This window comes from Prionailurus viverrinus, chromosome C1 (assembly GCF_022837055.1).
Source record: "Prionailurus viverrinus isolate Anna chromosome C1, UM_Priviv_1.0, whole genome shotgun sequence".
Lineage (NCBI taxonomy): Eukaryota > Metazoa > Chordata > Mammalia > Carnivora > Felidae > Prionailurus > Prionailurus viverrinus.
The window spans coordinates 196,117,128-196,136,172 of NC_062568.1; the positions used below are offsets into that span (position 1 = coordinate 196,117,128).

General features: G+C 41.5%; 1 protein-coding gene across 1 annotated transcript in view; it reads right to left on the reverse strand.

Moving 5' to 3' along the window:
• Positions 1 to 19,045, reverse strand: part of CLIC4 (chloride intracellular channel 4) — a 63,086-nt gene that overhangs the window by 18,554 nt on the left and 25,487 nt on the right. The window contains exons 2-3 of the mRNA XM_047871564.1: positions 11,277 to 11,386; positions 564 to 689 (exon numbers count right to left, since the gene is read on the reverse strand). Of these exons, the coding sequence (XP_047727520.1) occupies positions 564 to 689; positions 11,277 to 11,386 (236 nt within the window). The remainder of the gene's footprint in view (positions 1 to 563; positions 690 to 11,276; positions 11,387 to 19,045) is intronic.

Sequence of the window (19,045 nt, forward strand, 5' to 3'; positions counted from 1 at the left end):
AAAATCATTAACCACGTGGGCTAATGTGCAGGGCCTGGAAATCTATAACGGCTCAAAGAAATACATAAATAAAAACTGAATCCCAGGGACACAGTCTGAAGAGTCAATTCCCTTGGGTGACAGCTTTAGACAGCTGCCTTTAAAATGCCCTGATGAGGAATCCCCCAGCAATGTATTCCACACGCCTGCTTAGCCATTCTGGCTAGGTTCCATCTGAACCTCTCTCTCCATCTCTTCTCCTTCCCAAACTTCTCAGTTTGGGACCACTACCCCTCAAATAACCAGAGCTAACCTAACGTAGCTCCCACGTCTCAAACCCACCTTCAGTGTGTGCTCTTATCTAGGCTTATTGGCCGAGCCAGAAGCCAGTTCTGACAGAAGCCAGTTCTGACCTCTGTGGAGCATGAATTATAATGAATGAAGGGAAGCCCAGCCACTGCACCTTAATGCTTGCTGTAAGAGTTTGACCCCAGGACCATCCAGAGAAAGGGCCCCAAGGGACAGAAAAGACCAAACTTTAAAGAGATGGCAATACTTCCGTGCGCATTTTCTTTGATACTCACTTGGGAGGGCATAAGACTTCTTCGAGAAATTCTTCAATCTTATTTACATCCGTTTTGACTTCATTGTTGAAAGTTATAAATGGTGGGTGGGTCCCAGGAGCCAAGTTCTGCAGGTCAGCAGGCTTCCTGTTGGGCAAAACAGTGGTCAAAACTGGATCATTTTCTACTCTGGGAAGGCAACAATACTTTAAATACTCAGAGTGGTTCTAAATGTTAAAGTATGTAAAAACGAATAAGAAATAGTACTTTTTCCACTAAGTACAACAGCTGCACTGCTCTTCTAAGACGACGCGAACCTTCACAAAGCACAAAATTCATGGTAAGAAAATCAGAAATCTTTGATTTTTAACTAAAAGACAAGTCCCCCATTCTCACTCCAAATTTAACGGAAGTGCTTATTAGAAACAGTGGCAGAGGGGCGCCTGGGTGGCTCAGTCGGTGAAGCGTCCGACTTCGGCTCAGGTCACGACCTCACAGTCTGTGAGTTCGAGCCCCAAGTCTGGCTCTGTTCTGACCGCTTAGAGCCTAGGGCCTGCTTTGGATTCTGTGTCTCCCTCTCTCCCTGCTCCTCCCCCACTCGTGCTCTCTCTCTCTCTCTCTCTCTCTCTCCTTCAAAAATAAATAACATTTCAAAAAAATTTCAAAAAAAGAAAGAAACGGTGGTAGAACTGAGAGAAAACGGTCTCTAGTCTCAACTCTGGCACCCACTCGTGTAGACATGGCGTAAACCATAACCTTTCTAGGTCTTCCTTTTCTTTTTGTAAAACACGGAACAAGAGCAGCTGATTCATACAGCCTTTTCCAACTACAAGATTCCAATTCAGTGCTACCAATCTTCCACTTTCCTAGAAGTCCACTCTCAGCGAGGAAAGAGATCACCAGTCAAAAGGACTTCAGTACGTAAGAGATAGCATAACCAAAAGTAAGATGCAACACAGAAAGGGCAAAACAGGATAGCGAACAGGAAAGGCCTAAAATACGTATTAGATGAGAATTTTGTCCAAATTCATTAAAAAGCCATCAACAAGTCACACAGGTAGGAGTCAAAAGAAATTGATACACGATAGATAAAATAAGTGGACACGTGGAAAAATGTAAAAACAAAACAAAAAACCAATTACCAAAGAAATTCAAGAGGAAACTATGACGACATTTCCTTCCTGTTAATTAGGGAAAACTGAAAATACACAGAACACTGATAAAGACGGCAAAATTGGATACTTACAGCTACTAATACCACAGAACACTGGTACCACCCTATTAAAAATCACAGTGGCTCGCCTGAACCCATCAGCGAATCCTAGAATCAATAATATGACCCAATACAGTGTGATCCTAATGACAAAATGCGGAGCGTACATCACCATCTATGAGGTACCCTTACAAAAAAGTTGACCCTGAATCTAGAATCAAGTCTCTTACGGCAGCTGTCTCTTAAAATGTGGTCTAGGGGACCCTTTCACCAGGTGGTCCATAAAGTCAAAACCATTCTCATAATACTAACACGTCACTTACTTTCTTCACCCTCATTCTTTCATGCCTACAGAGTTATCCATAGACTACCTGGTGTGTGATGTCACAAGGTAACGTATACAGAAACAGATAAGAGAATCCGTCTTGTATTAAGGCAGACATTAGAGATGTACGAAAATGGAAAGCAATGCCACTCTTCTTTTGTTTTGGAAAATACATTTTTTGAGACATATTTTTTGTGATAATAATAGGTTCATGATTGTTCTAACTAGTAAATGTTTTTTAAATTTCTCAGCTTTAATTTCTAATACAGTAAAGTTGACAGATACAACCTACACAATTGAAAGCTCTTTGAGGTCCTCAAATAATTTAAGTGTATAAAGGACTTCTGAGACCAAAAAGTTCATTCGCAGGAAACATGAGGAGCTGCTGAACAAAGTTAAATGATACCACAAAGAAGCCATCAGCCAAATACAGAATTTGGGACGTTCTGCAGTTCAGTGGAATGGATTTCCACCAGTCAATGGCATGAGGGGAAAAAGTCACAAATGGGGGTTGGAAAGGACTGTTGCAGATTAAGAAAAATTTAAAAGACATAACAACCAAATGTAATGAGTAGAATTTGTTTAGATCCTGATTTGAAGAAAGCAGTCAAAGAAAAAAGATACTATGGAGACAACCAGGGAGATCGGATCATATGCTGGGGACTAGATGTGATAATGGCAGTGTGGTTGGGTAAGAGAATGTCCCTACTATTTGGAGACATACAGTGAAGGGTGCAGGGTTGGAATAACAGTGGGATTTGCTTTGAAACTTATTAGAAAAAATAGGGACACAGCAAATGGGTAAAATCTTGATAACTGAGCTGAAGTTGTGGGGAAGTTTATTCTATTCTTCTGTATGTTTGAAAAGTTTCACAATTAAAAAGACAAACCTTAAGAAACTTAAATGTTAAAAAAGCAATATATTGCTTCAAGCAACTTTTCCCCCACATACTATTATAGCCCTTCCCTATCACAAATGCACAGAATTTAAAAGGATATCTTTTGTTTTTAAAGCTCACCCTTTTTTTTTTTTTTAATGTTTATTTGAGAGACAGAGAGACATGGGCCCAAACCCATGAACTGTGAGATCATGACCTGAGCCAAAATCAAGAGTAGAACACTCAACCAACTGAGCCACCCAGCTGCCCCTTAAAGGATGTCTTTTAATGCATCATGAAGGTGAAATACTTTGTCACTGAAAATAATGTTTAAAACAGAGTGTGCCCCAACGTCTCATCCCAGCTTATCAATTTCCCTTGGTCTTATTCATATTCCTTCTCTGTCCCTCTCCTTTTTTTTTCTCCCTACACCCCCATTTAGGTTTAGAAAGCACTTCATCTCCTTCATCTCCTTATGACTACATTCCAAAAACAAAGAGACTTATTAATGTCTGCTTAGTCCAAATTTTCTAACTCCAAGCCCCCTCAACCCAAGCTCTAGAGCCCATGTCCCTTTCAAGCCAAAGAAAAAGAAGACGTATTTTCTATGACTTGTGTAAGAACCGAAGCTCTAAAAGAGGACTTTTAAAAGTCAAAATCTGATTTGATGTGCAATTCTGATTCCTTTCCTGTGCATACTTTGGTCTGAAAAGGTAAAGCTGAGCACAAAATGACTGGAATCACGAAAGCGGAGCAGTCTTCCGGCTGCACACATATTTAAACAGCGGTGGACCCTGTGAGACTCCCGAACTCATGTAAGTATCCAGGTCGGAGCAGGTCCTTTTCCAGGTGTCATTTCTTTGGTTTGTTCAGTTATCCCTTTTCACGCCTCACCCTGACTGACCATCTGTTCATCTGTGATCACCAACGGGCCCGGCAGGTCCACGACCGTGTCACCTTTGGTCTTCAAGCCCCCTCACGTTCCAGCTCACAGCTCACGACTGTTCCCAGCTACCCTCCATTTCCTGCTCAACTCGGGAAGACCCTGTACATTACCAACGGTCCAGAAACCCTAACAGTTCAGGGTTTAAACAATTTATTTTCAAATCTCAACATTTTAAAGTTAAAAAAAAGACTTGTTTTGTTCCCACGTTATAAAACCTATCCATCCGCATTTTTATGACTAGCGGTCGATTAATGCCTAAATGTAAGGTAATAACAACATACGTCTGTGTGTTTCACAAATAATTTTTTCATGAACAGGGTAGAGTTAGACAAAGGGGAAGAAAGGGACTGATGCTTTAAAACAACATGGAGGGAGGGCAGCAAAGTAAGTAACAGCTATTACTTCTATAATAAATTGTAACAGCTTTTAGCTCTCCAAACAAATTTATTAGAGGAGGGACAAAGTTGGCATGGCAGAGAAGAAAGAGCCAAAGACTGAATCAAAAGGATGTGGTTAAAGTCTCAAATTGAATAGTTATGCCATCCATCCACCAGCTATGTGACTAAGGAAATCACGGCCTCTGGATTTCCTCCTCTGCACTGCGGACATAAGCCCTGCTCTGCCTGTGAAGATCAAATCAAATAAGGCCTATGAAAGTGAACTAAACCAAAGTACGCAAAGGAAATCCATGACGGCTTTCAGTAGCACACTAAGCATTCTGCAGGAGATGAGACAGGCGGTTTTTAAACTCTACTTGAGTCTGATGGTTCAGAACCGGTTATGTAGCATTAGCTGACTGGTAATAAGAAATCTGATTAATAGAGGCTTATAAGTAAAGTGAAACCAGGCACGCGACTACCAATTTTCTGTTCATGTTAGGGACTAGTGGATAGTCCGTTTTGTTTCTGCCAAAAGCCTATCTAGATTTTGAAAAACCAAAGGTGACGAAACTATTTTCCAGGATTAAGTGTTGACATGAAGGAGAACCATGTTAGGTCCTTACCCCAAGTGAAAGTAAATTTGAGAAGAAACTTGAATGCCTCTCAACGGAATAGCGGACTTCAAATAAATGTTCAAGTTGCAAACACTGAGGTGACTTAGAAGCTTTATCAGGTCATCAACCAAGCAGAATCTCCCCTGGCACTCCAAGGCCTCAGGTGTTGTTTGACCCACCAGGTTCACCTTACAGATGCTCCACAGAAACTTAACATTTCAGAAGCGCAACGTGACAGACATGAAACTGAAACACAGGCAACGGCTAAACATTTCAGGCCATCCTTGGCTTATTTCATAAAAGCCCTTTAATAAATACTCAACGATTCATTCAAGCCCATTCAAATGTTTTCCTTAAGTGACATCTAGAAAAAGCAAAGTGCATATAATTCGTGCTTTAAGAGCACAAATACTCTTCAATGTTTGAGGTGTCTTTTCTTTTTTTTTTAATGTTACTTATCTGAGTAGTCTTTTTTTTCTTTGTCATAGTAGATGAACAAACATATTCTATTCTCTCCCGTTTTGCTTCTAGATGAAGAAAAGGAAAAATAAAGAGAAACAAACGAATACAAGAGACAGAGGAGGAACCTCATAGGACCTAATACTTTAAGCAACTTAAGTGGCTTAACTTCAATTGAAAGTTAATTCAGTACACTTGCAACAATTGGAGAACACCGGGCAGGTGACTCAGGTCCAGCTGCTTCTTAGAAGATGAGCACAGTATAGTCCTAGGACACTGGAGCCGGTTCTTAAAGGTGACCTATCTGTAACTAGCTGACTCCACTAAACGGAGAAAACAAAAATACTAAGTATGTAGACCTTATATTCTTAATTGAGTTCCTTTTGAAGGTACTGATTTTCAAGACATAAAATTCATCCATACAAATCAAGAGAATATTGAACACTGTATGTATGGCAAGTATGGGGGAAAAAAGTTAACACCAAAAATCCTTGGTTTCAGAACACTGTACTCCTATTAATTATTCTTCTCTATGTTTGCTTTAGTCTAATACTAAAGTCACCAACTGAATGAATGAGTCATGGATTCACCAAAACATACACGCCAAGGTCCCAGTTACTAAGCATTTGCCTATGTGTCCCAGTTCAACCAGTTAAAGGATTTTCTTTTGATTAAATGTGGTATGCTGCTAAACCTTCGTCTACTTTAGTGTCAGTCTGTGGAGCAATCATGTTAAAACAAAACAGCACCCACGAAATGGTTTCAAACCCAACTTCAATAATTCTTAAGAGAGTTCATCAACACAGTTTATAGAGTTGATGCTAAGTTTAGAAGAACATCCACCATTAATCCATTTTTCTAATTCAGCTCTTAACCACCTCAACAGGATTTACCATCTTTGAAGTCATTTTGAAAAAGAACATAAAGACGTGGCAGTGAAGCTCTCTCTCTCTGTATGACTGTCCGTGGCTGTCTCTCTCTCTCCGTATTTCTGACCCTTCCCCCCGCTCAAAACACTACACATGGGGTGTACATATGATTCATAATGCGTTCATGAGACACACATCTTGATTTGTCGTGGTAACAAGGGCTTCGTGTAGTTCAAGTCAACTTTACAAAGGGAAAGAATGGAGTCTGTACCTTCCTGACTGGCCAGTAGCAGGCAATGGATGATTTCTCTAAAAGGCTGGCCCGTTCCATTCCATTTAGTCTCTCTGCATGTGTCATTCACACTGTTGTCACCACCTGGAAACCAAACTGATCTCTCAACTTGCTGAAGACAGTTTATAGAAGGGTAGAATCACAGAGACATGATAACAAAAGCAAACTACCTGAAGAATCTAGAAATCAGATTTTGTTCTGAGTCTATAAATGCCTCTCAAGAATACGCAGAACTATCAGTTTTATAGCTCCGTGGTAACTTGTTAAATGATTACAAAACCGTTAAAGTTTAAACTGTCATAATAATCTTCCAAAACTTTATGCTATTATTATGGCAACTTACAAGTGAGTCTTACACAGTCCCTTATGAATGGTGTATCAGCATGTGAAGCAGAAGGAAATCATTTATGACAATGCAAATGATAGGCAAGTTTCAGAGTTTACGGTGGAAATGGGAAAATGGAAACATGTATTTCCCAGACTTTTTTTTAATAAATTTTTTTAAATGTTTATTTATTTTTGAGAGACAGAGACAGAGCATGAGCAGGGGAGGGGCAGAGAGAGACAGAGACAGAATCTGAAGCAGGCTCCAGGCCCTGAGCTGTCAGCACAGAGCCCGATGCGGGGCTTGAGCTCACAAACCGTGAGATCATGACCTGAGCCAAAGTCGGATGCTTAACCGACTGAACCACCCAGGCGCCCCATATCTCCCATGATTTTTAAAAGCAGTCTTCTCCAATTTATTTATTTTCTCAGAGAACATCACAGAGGAGGGATTTTATTCACTGGTAATATACCACCACTTTGACAACAAAAAGCTAATTTCTAGGGCGCCTGGGTGGCTCAGTTGGTTAAGCGTCTAACTCCTGATTTGGGCTCAGGTCATGATCTCACGGTTCATGAGTTTGAGCCCCACGTCTGACTCCGCTGCTTGGGATTCTCTCCCCCAGCCACTTCCCTGTGTGCTCCTCCCGCACGTGCATCTTCTCTCAAAATAAATAAGTAAACTTAAAAAAAGGTTCATTTCTTAACGTTATCATTTCTCCTCTCATTCCCCAAAACTAGAAAAGCTTACCTAACAAATATGTGACAAAATATGGCCACACTTAGATATATCCAAGTCAGGGTCTCAGCATGTGAACAGGGTGTGTGTGTGTGTGTGTGTGTGTGTGTGTGTATGTGAGAGAGAGAGACAGAGACAGAGACAGAGATAGAGAGACGGGGGATGGGGAGTCTACTGTTGTCATTCTTCCTTCTTTCTCCTCCCCTTGCCTGCCTCTCAGGCTTATCTGTGCTCCAAAGATGCTAATCGTTGATTTAAAATTTTTATAATTAAGTATAATGAAGGTAGCAGAAGTCTTCAAAGATTTTCATCACTGCCACAAACCTGTCCAGCCAGTATGATATAAGACAATGAATTCTATTCAACAGAAGTGTCTGAAAATGGTTTGATGAGTAGTAAAAAGTACCCTGAACAGTGTTGAGGACACAGTAGACACTGGGGAAATCTGATTTTTTCCTTCCTTTTTCCTGAATTTAGAAACAAGGTAACTGACCTCCAGAGAAGACGAGGCATCTTGCCCGAGGTCCCACGGAAATAAGTGACAGGGCTCTCTCTCTACACGGAACCAGGTCTCTATCCCTAATCCATTGCTCCCCATTTGATGACATGTGATAACACCTTTAAATATGCTCCCAATTTTAATATTTTCGTTTCTATTCATCTGAAGATCTTGCTTAAATGGTGGCTGATGTAAAGCCCAAATTCCTTCTGAAGCCTGAGCACTTTTTTTTTTTTTTTAATCTCCAATTCTGCAATACAATTGCAGCATGAACAGAAAATGAGGTTTAGGAATGACTCCCACTAAAGCATTAAGGCAGCACTGGCAGGCAAGCCGAGGGGGATTGTTCTAAGCCTCACAGGGGCTCATGAATACCACCAGCACAGTCATTAACATCAATTGAGATTCAAAGAGAACGTGTCATACACTGCCAGAACGAGAAACTGGCTTGTTCTTATGGATGAAATGTCACGGAACAATAATTTTTTCAGAGCACAGAGTGGGCCCCGAAATAGCTCTCAGTTGAGTCCCACTGCTCTCCACTGGTTTGTGGGGCGGTCGGCAGTCTTCACCGAGGAATTATAGACAATTACCGGGAAAAGCAGGGAAATCAGCACCGTAGGCATTTTCTCCCCCGCAGCTTTTTAGAAACGGTCCTGTCTAAAGTTTTTAAAGTTAAGAACATACTGTGAGAGGTACGTTGTTTTTTGGTTTTTTTTTTTTTACTACAGGATGCTTGATTCCTCCGTGACAACTTCATTTCACAACGATGTTTTGAGCCAGCGTTCACTCTCTTTAAATCTGACTCAAGACTTTAAGTGTCTTAACTCACTGAAAAGGTCTGGAAGGATAAAGACCAAACCTAGATGCGACGGTATCTGTGAAGCGGAAGCTGCTGACCAGGGGCTGGAGGTGGCACGGATTCGTTACCAGGTACTCCTTATATATACATGTATAATTGCCCTTGAGAAGGTTTTGGATGTACTGTAGACCCAAGATTTCTGAAGGAAACTACGAAATACAGGCTCCAGTGTCAAGTGCTGTTGGTTTCACACAAAGCCTAGGAAAGAAACAGACATCTTCTCTGGGGGGTAATACTCACTAATGAGGGAGCCTTGAATCCCTCAATCCTACTTGCCACGTGTCACTTTCCACACGCAGCGTATATTACTCTGAGACACATACACATCCGCAAATATCAATCCACGTACAGAAATAATGCCGTCAAGAGTTTGTACAGGAAGAGTGAAAGAGCCATTATGAGCTCACTTCCTTTCCTGAACCAGACTCCCTTCGTTTATGGCACTGTTGCCGGTCTGTGCCACAATCACGCACTGTGTTGAGCTGCTCAAAGAAGGCTTTTTCGAAGCACGGCCGCCAACTCACTTGCTCCAAGCCAAAAATGGAATAGGAGAAATCCGTGTATTTTAAGACACAGTAAGGGTGTGTGCCTGGTAGCATGGGCTATTTTTAGAAGTTACACTGGGAAACTTGCTTTTTGAATGCATGGGGGGGGGGGGGAACAGTCATAGAAGGGGAACTACTTGAATTATTTCATTCTTCCAACAGCTCTGTCCAATATGAGGTGGCACACCTTTGAAACAGACTATAGTTTTAACTCTTACCGTCCCCAAAGGCTTACCTTACCTCTGCCTTCATATACATAATTAACGGGTTCCTGGACGACTTCCTGGATTATTTTCAGTAAATAAATTTTAAGACTCCAAAATCTCAAATAAGGGCACTGGCAGTAAGTAAGTAAAGAATAAAGTTTAAGCTACCGACCGAAATACAGGGAATGCTAGCCTGGAACTAGAAATGGGATGATAAAAGTCTCGCTTTGTGATGCCCAGAGGGATAACATGCCTGACTTCTGCCACCCATGTTTTTTCCTGGATGCTGTTCGTGACTGATAATGCTTAAAAAAATGAGCAACAAGCCATGTTGTTGCATGTGTGCAAGAGGCATACATTTCCACTGCCCAATCCTAGATTTCCTTTTGTTATAACTGTTCTTAACCCTTGATTTAAATCTCTTCTTTTTGGGGCGCCTGGGGGGCTCAGTCGGTTAAGCGTCGACTTCAGCTCAGGTCATGATCTTGCAGTCTGTGGGTTCGAGTCCCACATTGGGCTCTGTGCTGACAGCTCAGAGCTTGGAGCCTGCTTCGGATTCTGCATCTCCCTCTCTCTGTGCCCCTCCCCCACTTGTGCGCTCGCGCTCTCTCTCTCTCTAAGTAAACATTAAAAAAAAAATTCTTTTTTTTTTTTTTAATTTTTTTTTTTCAACGTTTATTTATTTTTGGGACAGAGAGAGACAGAGCATGAACGGGCAAGGGGCAGAGAGAGAGGGAGACACAGAATCGGAAACAGGCTCCAGGCTCTGAGCCATCAGCCCAGAGCCCGACGCGGGGCTCGAACTCACGGACCTGCGAGATCGTGACCTGGCTGAAGTCGGACGCTTAACCGACTGCGCCACCCAGGCGCCCCCAAAAAAAATTCTTTTTAATAAATAAACCAATCTCTTCTTTTCCCCTAAGTATGAATGTTCTTCACGTCGAGCCTATTTGCTGAGGAAGAACAGAGGGGCTCCTGAACACAAGGAGCCTATTACCTATCAGGGCCCTTCCCAGTCCTCTCTCCACTTGGGCCTGTGGAGGCAGAGTTAGAAACAACTCTTCACCGAGCAAGAATAATCACAGGGCCATGGATAATGGCTCTTATTTCACAATTATATTTAACCAAATGTGGTTAAAATCCTATTACAGACAGTTCCCTGTAAAGGAGAATAAATAAAATAGCCCACAGTCGTATTCGTCCTCCTAACATCCCACTCTTGTCTTGAAGGATCCAGATAATATACACCATGAGTTTAGCACCTTGTAAATGAAGAAGCTGTCTGCTTAGAAAGTTCTTCATAGTTCCACGTTTACACTGGAAAGTCAAAGATCCTGGTGCTGGTCTTGAAGTTAAGAGTAAGGATACAGTAATTTCCTAAAAAGACTGAGTGGCCAGTAAATGCAATTTACTGATATTGTGAGTTATCCATAATACTTACACAAGTTAAATTTGTCCACAAATCAGCTGAACTTTAATAAATGTATTTCCTTTAAAGAGCATATACATACACAGGGAGGGGAGAGGCTCAAACTGAAAACACTATACACTCAAGTTAATTTCCAACCACAACAAAATCTTACCTTTTCAGGTCCACGGTTGTGACACTAAATACAACTCCTTTGAGCCACAGAATCATGAAGAGCCTCTGGGAAAAGGGGCAGTTTCCTATGCTCTCACCATCACTCCCAGCCTAGGAAACAGAAATCAACATCGAAAACCAGGGTCAGAGGGGTGACATTCAAAACAAAAGACTTTCTTCTGACTTATAATCAGGGGTCCAAGAAGATAGCAAAAGTTGCATTACAGAAGGAGTGGAAACTCAGGTTTCTGTTATTTTGCTCTTTCATTTGCCTCCTCTCTTCTTAAAGATGGCCAGTCTACTATAGCACCGTCCTAGAAAATTTTCTGCAAGGGTAGAAATGATCTGAATCACCACTGTTCGACACAGCAGTCGTTTGTGACATATGGCTAAAATGACTGCTTAAAATGTAGCTAGTTTGAGGCTTTTCATTTGCTTTTAATTAACTGTATGAAACGTAAGTCATTTCCTGTTCTATGAGACAGTATTCTTTACAAGGCAACATAAAGAGGGAAATTCACAGGTGTGTCTATTTCCAAAAAGTTAAAATCATCACCAACCCCTCCTCCTTTAAAAAACACTCATTATAAAAATCCCATATCCTGTTTTACATATTCAGGAGCAAGAGAATAACAAGATATCTTCATAATAAGCTATTTGTAATCCTACTTAATGTGAATGGAGCAGCTGATGACTATGACTTCCCCAAGCTCAATGATGAGGTAGAATTTTCCTAAAAATCAGTGGGACAAATCTTTAATTCCATCACATGTGCCCCCAAGTTTACAAAGCAGGGACAGGGGAAGAGGAAACAGGAGGGGGGAAAGAAAGCATACTGGAAGAGAACATTCTAACACTTGCTAGGGAGAAACACAGTCCTCTTCACCACAAAGGGTGGAAAAAGCCAGAAATAACTTTCGACAACTCATTCAAAGATGAATGATTCAAGTACTATTTATTATCCTAAAGTAACTCTCAAAATATTCAGAAGCCATTTCAGTAAAATGCTACATTAGTAAAGTATTCCTAAACTAATGGGGAAATAGGGTGGAGTAAAAAAAAATAATAAAGTCGTTAACCGATTAAACACAACACAACTAACAAAACACACGGGTATAAAAGGAGGATCCCAGAACCCTTCCCTCATCAGCATGGGAGAGTTACAACTAAGCTTGGTTAAAAAATAATAATAATAATAAAAATCATTCTTTTTTTTAATTTTTTTTTTCAACATTTTAATTTATTTTTGGGACAGAGAGAGACAGAGCATGAACGGGGGAGGGGCAGAGAGAGAGGGAGACACAGGATCGGAAACAGGCTCCAGGCTCCGAGCCATCAGCCCAGAGCCTGACGCGGGGCTCGAACTCACGGACCGCGAGATCGTGACCTGGCTGAAGTCGGACGCTTAACCGACTGCGCCACCCAGGCGCCCCTAAAAATCATTCTTTATCAGAAACAAAACATATACAGAATTGTAACCAGACTGACTCATGTTAATTTCTAGTACTGCAACTTGCACAGATCTTGACTTCCTGCAGAAGGTCTAGTTCTTAAACTTTAAGGTGATTAAGAATAACCTAAATAAGGGGCACCTCGGTGGCTCAGTTAAGCATCCAACTCTTGATTTCAGGTCAGGTCACGATCCCAGGGTCGTGGGATTGCACCCCCGTGTCAGGCTCCACACTGAACCTACTTAAGATTCTCTCTTGGGGCTCCTGGGTGGCTCAGACGGTTAAGTGTCCGACTTGGGCTCAGGTTATCATCTCACGGTTTGTGAGCTGGAGCCCGGCATCAGGCTCTCTCCTGATGGTGCAGAGCCTGCTTGGCATTCTCTCTCTTCCTCTCTCTCTGCCCCTCCCCCACTTGTACCTTCTCTCACTCTCAAAATAAATTAAAAAAATTTTTTTTTTCTCTCTCTCCTCTGCCTCTCTCCCCTGCTCTCACACTCTCTCTAAAATGAAATTCAAAACAATAATAATAACCTAAATAAGACAGTTTGGATAGAAGATTTCTGGGCCTGATACCCAGAGATTGTGGACTGTGATTAAGAAGAATGCTTGGGTGGAGCCCAGGAATCCTCATTTTGTTACAGGCACCCAAGGAGATCACACAGCAAAGCACCTGCTAGTCACACTGAGAAACACTGGTGTGGGAAGGGTCAGGTGATATTCCTTGGACAAAGCAGAGTCAGTTCATAAAACTAAGTCATCCAATGATACAATGTAACAAAATGGTACACAAAGCTGCTTTTTTGAGGATGCTGGCTATCCCCACACACAGAGAACACTGATAACATAAAAGTGAGTTTATCACAGATAATAAAAAGTTAAGGTATTCTCTTTCTGTATATGTTGAGGATTAATATTTTTACACAAGGCTGTGGCTTTAGATACTCAAATTTTATTATCATTCTTGTTTTGTTCTGTCTTCCCCTCCTGGTTTTAACATGCTTTTTAGTAACTACAAGAGGGGCGCCTGGCTGGCTCAGTCGGTTAAGCATCCTACTCTTGGTTTCCACTCAGGTCATGAACTTGCAGCTTGCGAGTTTGAGCTCTGCATCGGGCTCTGTGCTGACAGTGCAGAGCCTGCTTGGAATTCTCTCTCTCCTCTCTGCCACTCCCTTGCTCGCTCTCTCTCTCAAAATAAATAAACTTAAATATATAACTACAAGAAAAAGTATACCAAACTTCAGACTTCCTAAAAAAGCAGTATAGTTTGGTAGCCAAAGAACAAGTCTGACTCGCTTTGTCCTATTCCATTTGTTTAATCTACGAAATGAACTATAATTTCCCAAAAAGTCTGCCATAGGAGTGTAAAATTATTAAATTGGTAGAGAAGTTGTAATAAGGATGTTACATAGAGCCACTTGGAAAGACATTCAACCAAAGGCAAGCCGGATGTAAGCAGCGATTGGCTACAGATCAGAAACACCGCACCATAACCCCTATGACAGTCCGCAGAGCATATGCGACAGTAGAGACAGAAGCACCCTGGGACGGGGACGCTGCGTGAAGACCCAGTCAGGACACGAATGCCCCTCTGCCTTCGCGCACTTACCCCCCTCTCGGGCATGTCTAACGCTTGTTATGCATCCCACACGCCTTATACGATTCTCTTATACAAACACAAATAAAAGTATGTGCGCTCTTTAAAGCAGATCTGAAAAACTGCTTTTCATTAACTAAGGCCAAAACTCAGGACAATTCAAATGAGAAATATTGCCAACTACAAGTTTTTCTGAGCTTTTAACAGCATAAGATTGGGAGCTACTAAAAGGATGTTTTCATCAAGTATACATACAGTGAAACTGGAAAAACTCGGATTTCTAGAAGTCACAAGTCAAAGACTTCCTCCTTTAATCCGTGTTGTAATAAAATTCCATTTAAACATTTCAAAAAAATTCATTCAAGTTAAAGGATCAAAATTACACTCTTCAATATGAACTACGTTGAACATAACCTATTGGTACAATGGACTGAGGAGGACATTGTGGTATAGTGGAATGCATTATATGCTGGAGATCAAGATACCTTTATTCCATACCCAGTTCTTTATTATAATAAAAATTAACACATAGGTATATCTAACAATAGCATCTAAGAAAGTATGTTTAAAAAAAAAAAAACTTTGCTTTTTGCTGCTTCTAACAGTACATTCATGATGTTAAAGATAAATAAAAATTGAAACACTACAGAAAGTCAGAGTTCCTCTACCTTTGAAACATTCACTAGTTTGTTCCTTATTCTCCTGAATTTTCATTTTCTATGTACATACTACTTTTCTTTTTCCAATATGTGATCGTTGGGGTGCCTGGGTGACTCAGTCGGTTAAGTGTCTGACTTTGGCTCAGGTCATGATCTCACGGTCTGAGTTCGAGCCCCGCGTCGGGCTCTGGGCTGACGGCTCAGAGCCTGGAGCCTGTTTCCGATTCTGTGTCTCCCTCTCTCTCTGCCCCTCCCCTGTTCATGCTCTGTCTCTCTCTGTCTCAAAAATAAATAAAACGTTTAAAAAAAAAAAAAAAGGAGCAGTTCTGCTTAACTTGCTATCTGGGGCTCCTCTTACACACTCACTATTGCTCACCCTTCCCCCTCCAGGCCTCTGTTGTAATTCCTGAATTGCCTAATACCAGTATTTAATCAGAAACTTCCATATTAACTCCTACATTGCTAAATAGGGGTCAGTGGTAGATGCCATAAATATTTTAATGTTTTACTAATTCAAGGTTAAGGAATGGCTCACTTAGAAAACCTAGTTTAATCAGTTGTTAGCATAGTCATTTTAAAACACCCAAGAAGGCAAGTTTGAACTCCATTCCTCCTTTGTGACTAAGGGACTGGGGGGAGAGGGGGGGCCGCAGGGGGTGACTAGGGTAAGAAAGACCAACTAGGAACTTAAGGTAAACCTGTGCTCCTGACCATTAAATTATTTTCCTTGACATACTTTCTAAGGAATGTATATAACAATATGCTGCTAAAAGAGTAAACTTAAAAACCTTAAGGCTTCATTTACCTTTACTGTGGATTCTACCTAAATTTGCTATCTGAATACACTAAATGGCTTGCTTTGATTTAGATTAACTTAAAAGTCTCAAAACAACATGATAAATGGGCAAAGTCACCTGGTTTCTATTATTCATTTCTTCAGAGATTTTCCTAAACACATGCTAGAACCAAGGTTTAGAGTCCTGAGGTTTAACAAGCCTTCACTCGTCTACAGGGTCTGCAGAGCATGTCAGAAACAGGGTTCAGAATCAGACATCTGGGGCGCCTGGGGGGCTCAGTAGGTTAAGCGTCCGACTGAGGCTCAGGTCACGATCTCGTGGTTCACAGGTTCGAGCCCCACGTCTGGCTTTGTGCTGACAGCTGGGAGGCTGGAGCCTGCTTCCCATTCTGTGTCTCCCTCTCTCTCTGCCCCTCTCCCACTCACACTCTGTGTGTCTCTCTCTCTCTTCAAAAATAAACATTAAAAAAAAAATTTAATAAAATAAATTAAAAGAAAGAATCAGACATCTGGATTTTGAATCCTGACTTCACTACTTATTAGATGTGTAATCTTTAGTAAGTTACTTAACATCTGTGAAACTGGACTTCCTATGCCATGTTATTAGGGGGTCAAGTCTGTTAGGGTACACACAGTTCTTGGCACATGGTGAGAGTTTAGTAAATGTTACTTGACTTTCAAGACACTTCATGCACAGAACTCAAGCCCTAACAACAGGTTTTTAAGTTGGAGCACTTAGTCATTAGAATCTCCAGTCACTTTATTCTTCCAGAAAATGAGAGAGGGAAAAGAATCACAGAACTAAGTCTACAAATAAAGCCAAAGGATACGGAGTGGAACAATTCCTGTACCCCAAGCTCTGGCGATGTAAATAGAGCAGCCAATGGCAGGGCCTGGGAAAGACCTCAGTTGCTACCATTTTCTTGTTCAGTATCACCAACTCCTGAAGTCCACCGTGCAATTTAGAGAAGAACTGATTCGTGTGAAATTACATGAGGATACCCAACTACCAGGGTTAGATGAAACTCCAGGCTAGGCTGAGTTCACATAAAACATTTACCTTACTGAAAATGAACTCTCTACTCTCCCAGAACAAGCTCTTTACATGTATTAAACCTAGTTGATCCTTGCATTCTCTAATTCAGCAGAGGACGGTGGTTAATTGAGAGCCAGACTCACACAAAGCCACCACTTCCTGTGTGACTTTGAAAAAGTGACTCAACCTCTCTGGGCCAGTCTTCCTCGGGCATAAAATGGAAACAATAACAGGACCTACCATTGGGTTGTTGAGGGGAACTGAATGAGATAACACACCAAAGGGCTCAGAACAGCACAACTGCTCTAAAGTAAAGACACTGGGAGGGAGTTATTCACTGCATACCTTTTACACTCTCACATTTTTTGATATTTGTACTATGCACATGAATCTTTCATCTTAAAAAAAAAAAAGAAAAGAAGCAAGGCGGGGTGCCAGGGTGGGGGTGCCAGGGTGGCTCAGTAGGTTAAGTATCCAACTCTTGGTTTCGGCTCAGATCACGATCTCGCAGTTTCCTGAGTTCAATCCCCACACTGGGCTCTGTGCTGGCAGCACGGAGCCTGCTTAGGAGTCTTTCTCTCTCCCTTCCTGTGCATCCCCCACTCACGCTCTCAAAATTAATAAAGAAAGTTTAAAAAAAAAAAAAAAAGGCAAGCAAACAAAAGCCTTCCACCCCAAACATATGAAAATGAAGTAAAGCAAAAGCTACAGAATGAACGTGGAAAAGTTCTGAAGATGAATGACAGAGATGTGACAGAACACACAGGAGCAGCATTCTCACATCTCAGGCTACGGAAAAGCCCACAAGTGCGTTTAAAATGCAGATTTCCAGGCCTCACCTCCAGACATTCAGATTCAGTAGGTCTCTGGTGAGGTCCAGGAATCTGCAATTTTTAACAAGTGTGTCAAGCAATTCAAATTCTGATGCATTTGGTGGGCAGACCACATTTTGGTAAACACTGACCCAGAAGAAAAATGTGCCAAGAAATAAAGACTGGAACGAAGTTTACTCCACAGTTAGACTTTGAATTTGAATTCCTCGTGATGCCTTTTGGACTCTGCTCTTTGTAGGCCAGCAACCTGGTCACTATTTGTTAGAGGCAGTTTGGGTACATAACAGCCGCCTCCCATATTTTAAAGGAATGCTACGCTATCTGGCCTCAAACCAGGGCATATCAAGACTTAAACGAAGCCAACCTAAAGCCCTTTAGAAACCGAAACACTCACATTCAAGAATATTCTTAAAAAAAAAAAAAGTTTATTTATTTATTTTGAGAGAGACAGAGACAGAGAGGGACAAAGAGAGAGGGAGACAGAGAATCCCTAGCACAGAGCTGATGCAGGGCTCAAACTCATGAAACCATGAGATCATGACCTGAGGCAAAACCAAGAGTCAGATGCTTAACCTACTGAGCCACCCAGGTGCCCCAAGAACATTCTTATTTACACAAACTAAGAAGCAGAAGCAAAACAAGGTAACAACAATGTTTCTAAGGGTTTGTCTTACAGCCAAACAATGTCCAGGAAATAATGGTGTCAGGAGTCCTCTATAGATCAAGTCCTTTATGCTGTGGGATGGTTAGATCTGGTTTAAAAGAACTATAATTGTAATTACTATATTACATTACTAGATGATTTGACTTCTCAGGAGGAAAAAAAAAAAAATTCTACTATAATGTTAGGGACAAGGACCAATACCTGAACTGAAAAACAGAATTGGGGATGGGGGGCGCCTGAGTGGCTCAATCAGTTAAGCATCCAACTTTGGCTCAGGTCGTGATCTCGCAGTCCATGAGTTCGAGCCCCGCGTCGGGCTCTGTGCTGACAGCTCAGAGCCTGGAGCCGGCTTTGGATTCTGTGTCTCCCTCTCTCTCTGCCCCTCCCCAACTCATGTGCTCGCACGCACGCGTGCGCTCTCTCTCTCTCTCTCAAAAATAAATAAAAAACACTAAAAGAACAGGTTGGGTTTTCCACTTAGAAGCCATGTAACTTTACACTAGGCAAGTCACTTAACGGCTTTGCCTTTAGTTTTCTCTTGTAACGGGCAGTCCTAGCGTAGGGGTTTGGGGGTGGAGACTGAGTTACAGAAGCTGGAAACTACAAGGTTGTGATACAAGAATATATTCCTACGCTTAGAGAGCACAATGTATGGAACTTCAAGAAAAGGAGCAAATGATAAAGCAAATGGAGTAACATATTAATAGGTAAACCAGGTAAAGGATGGTCTTTGTACT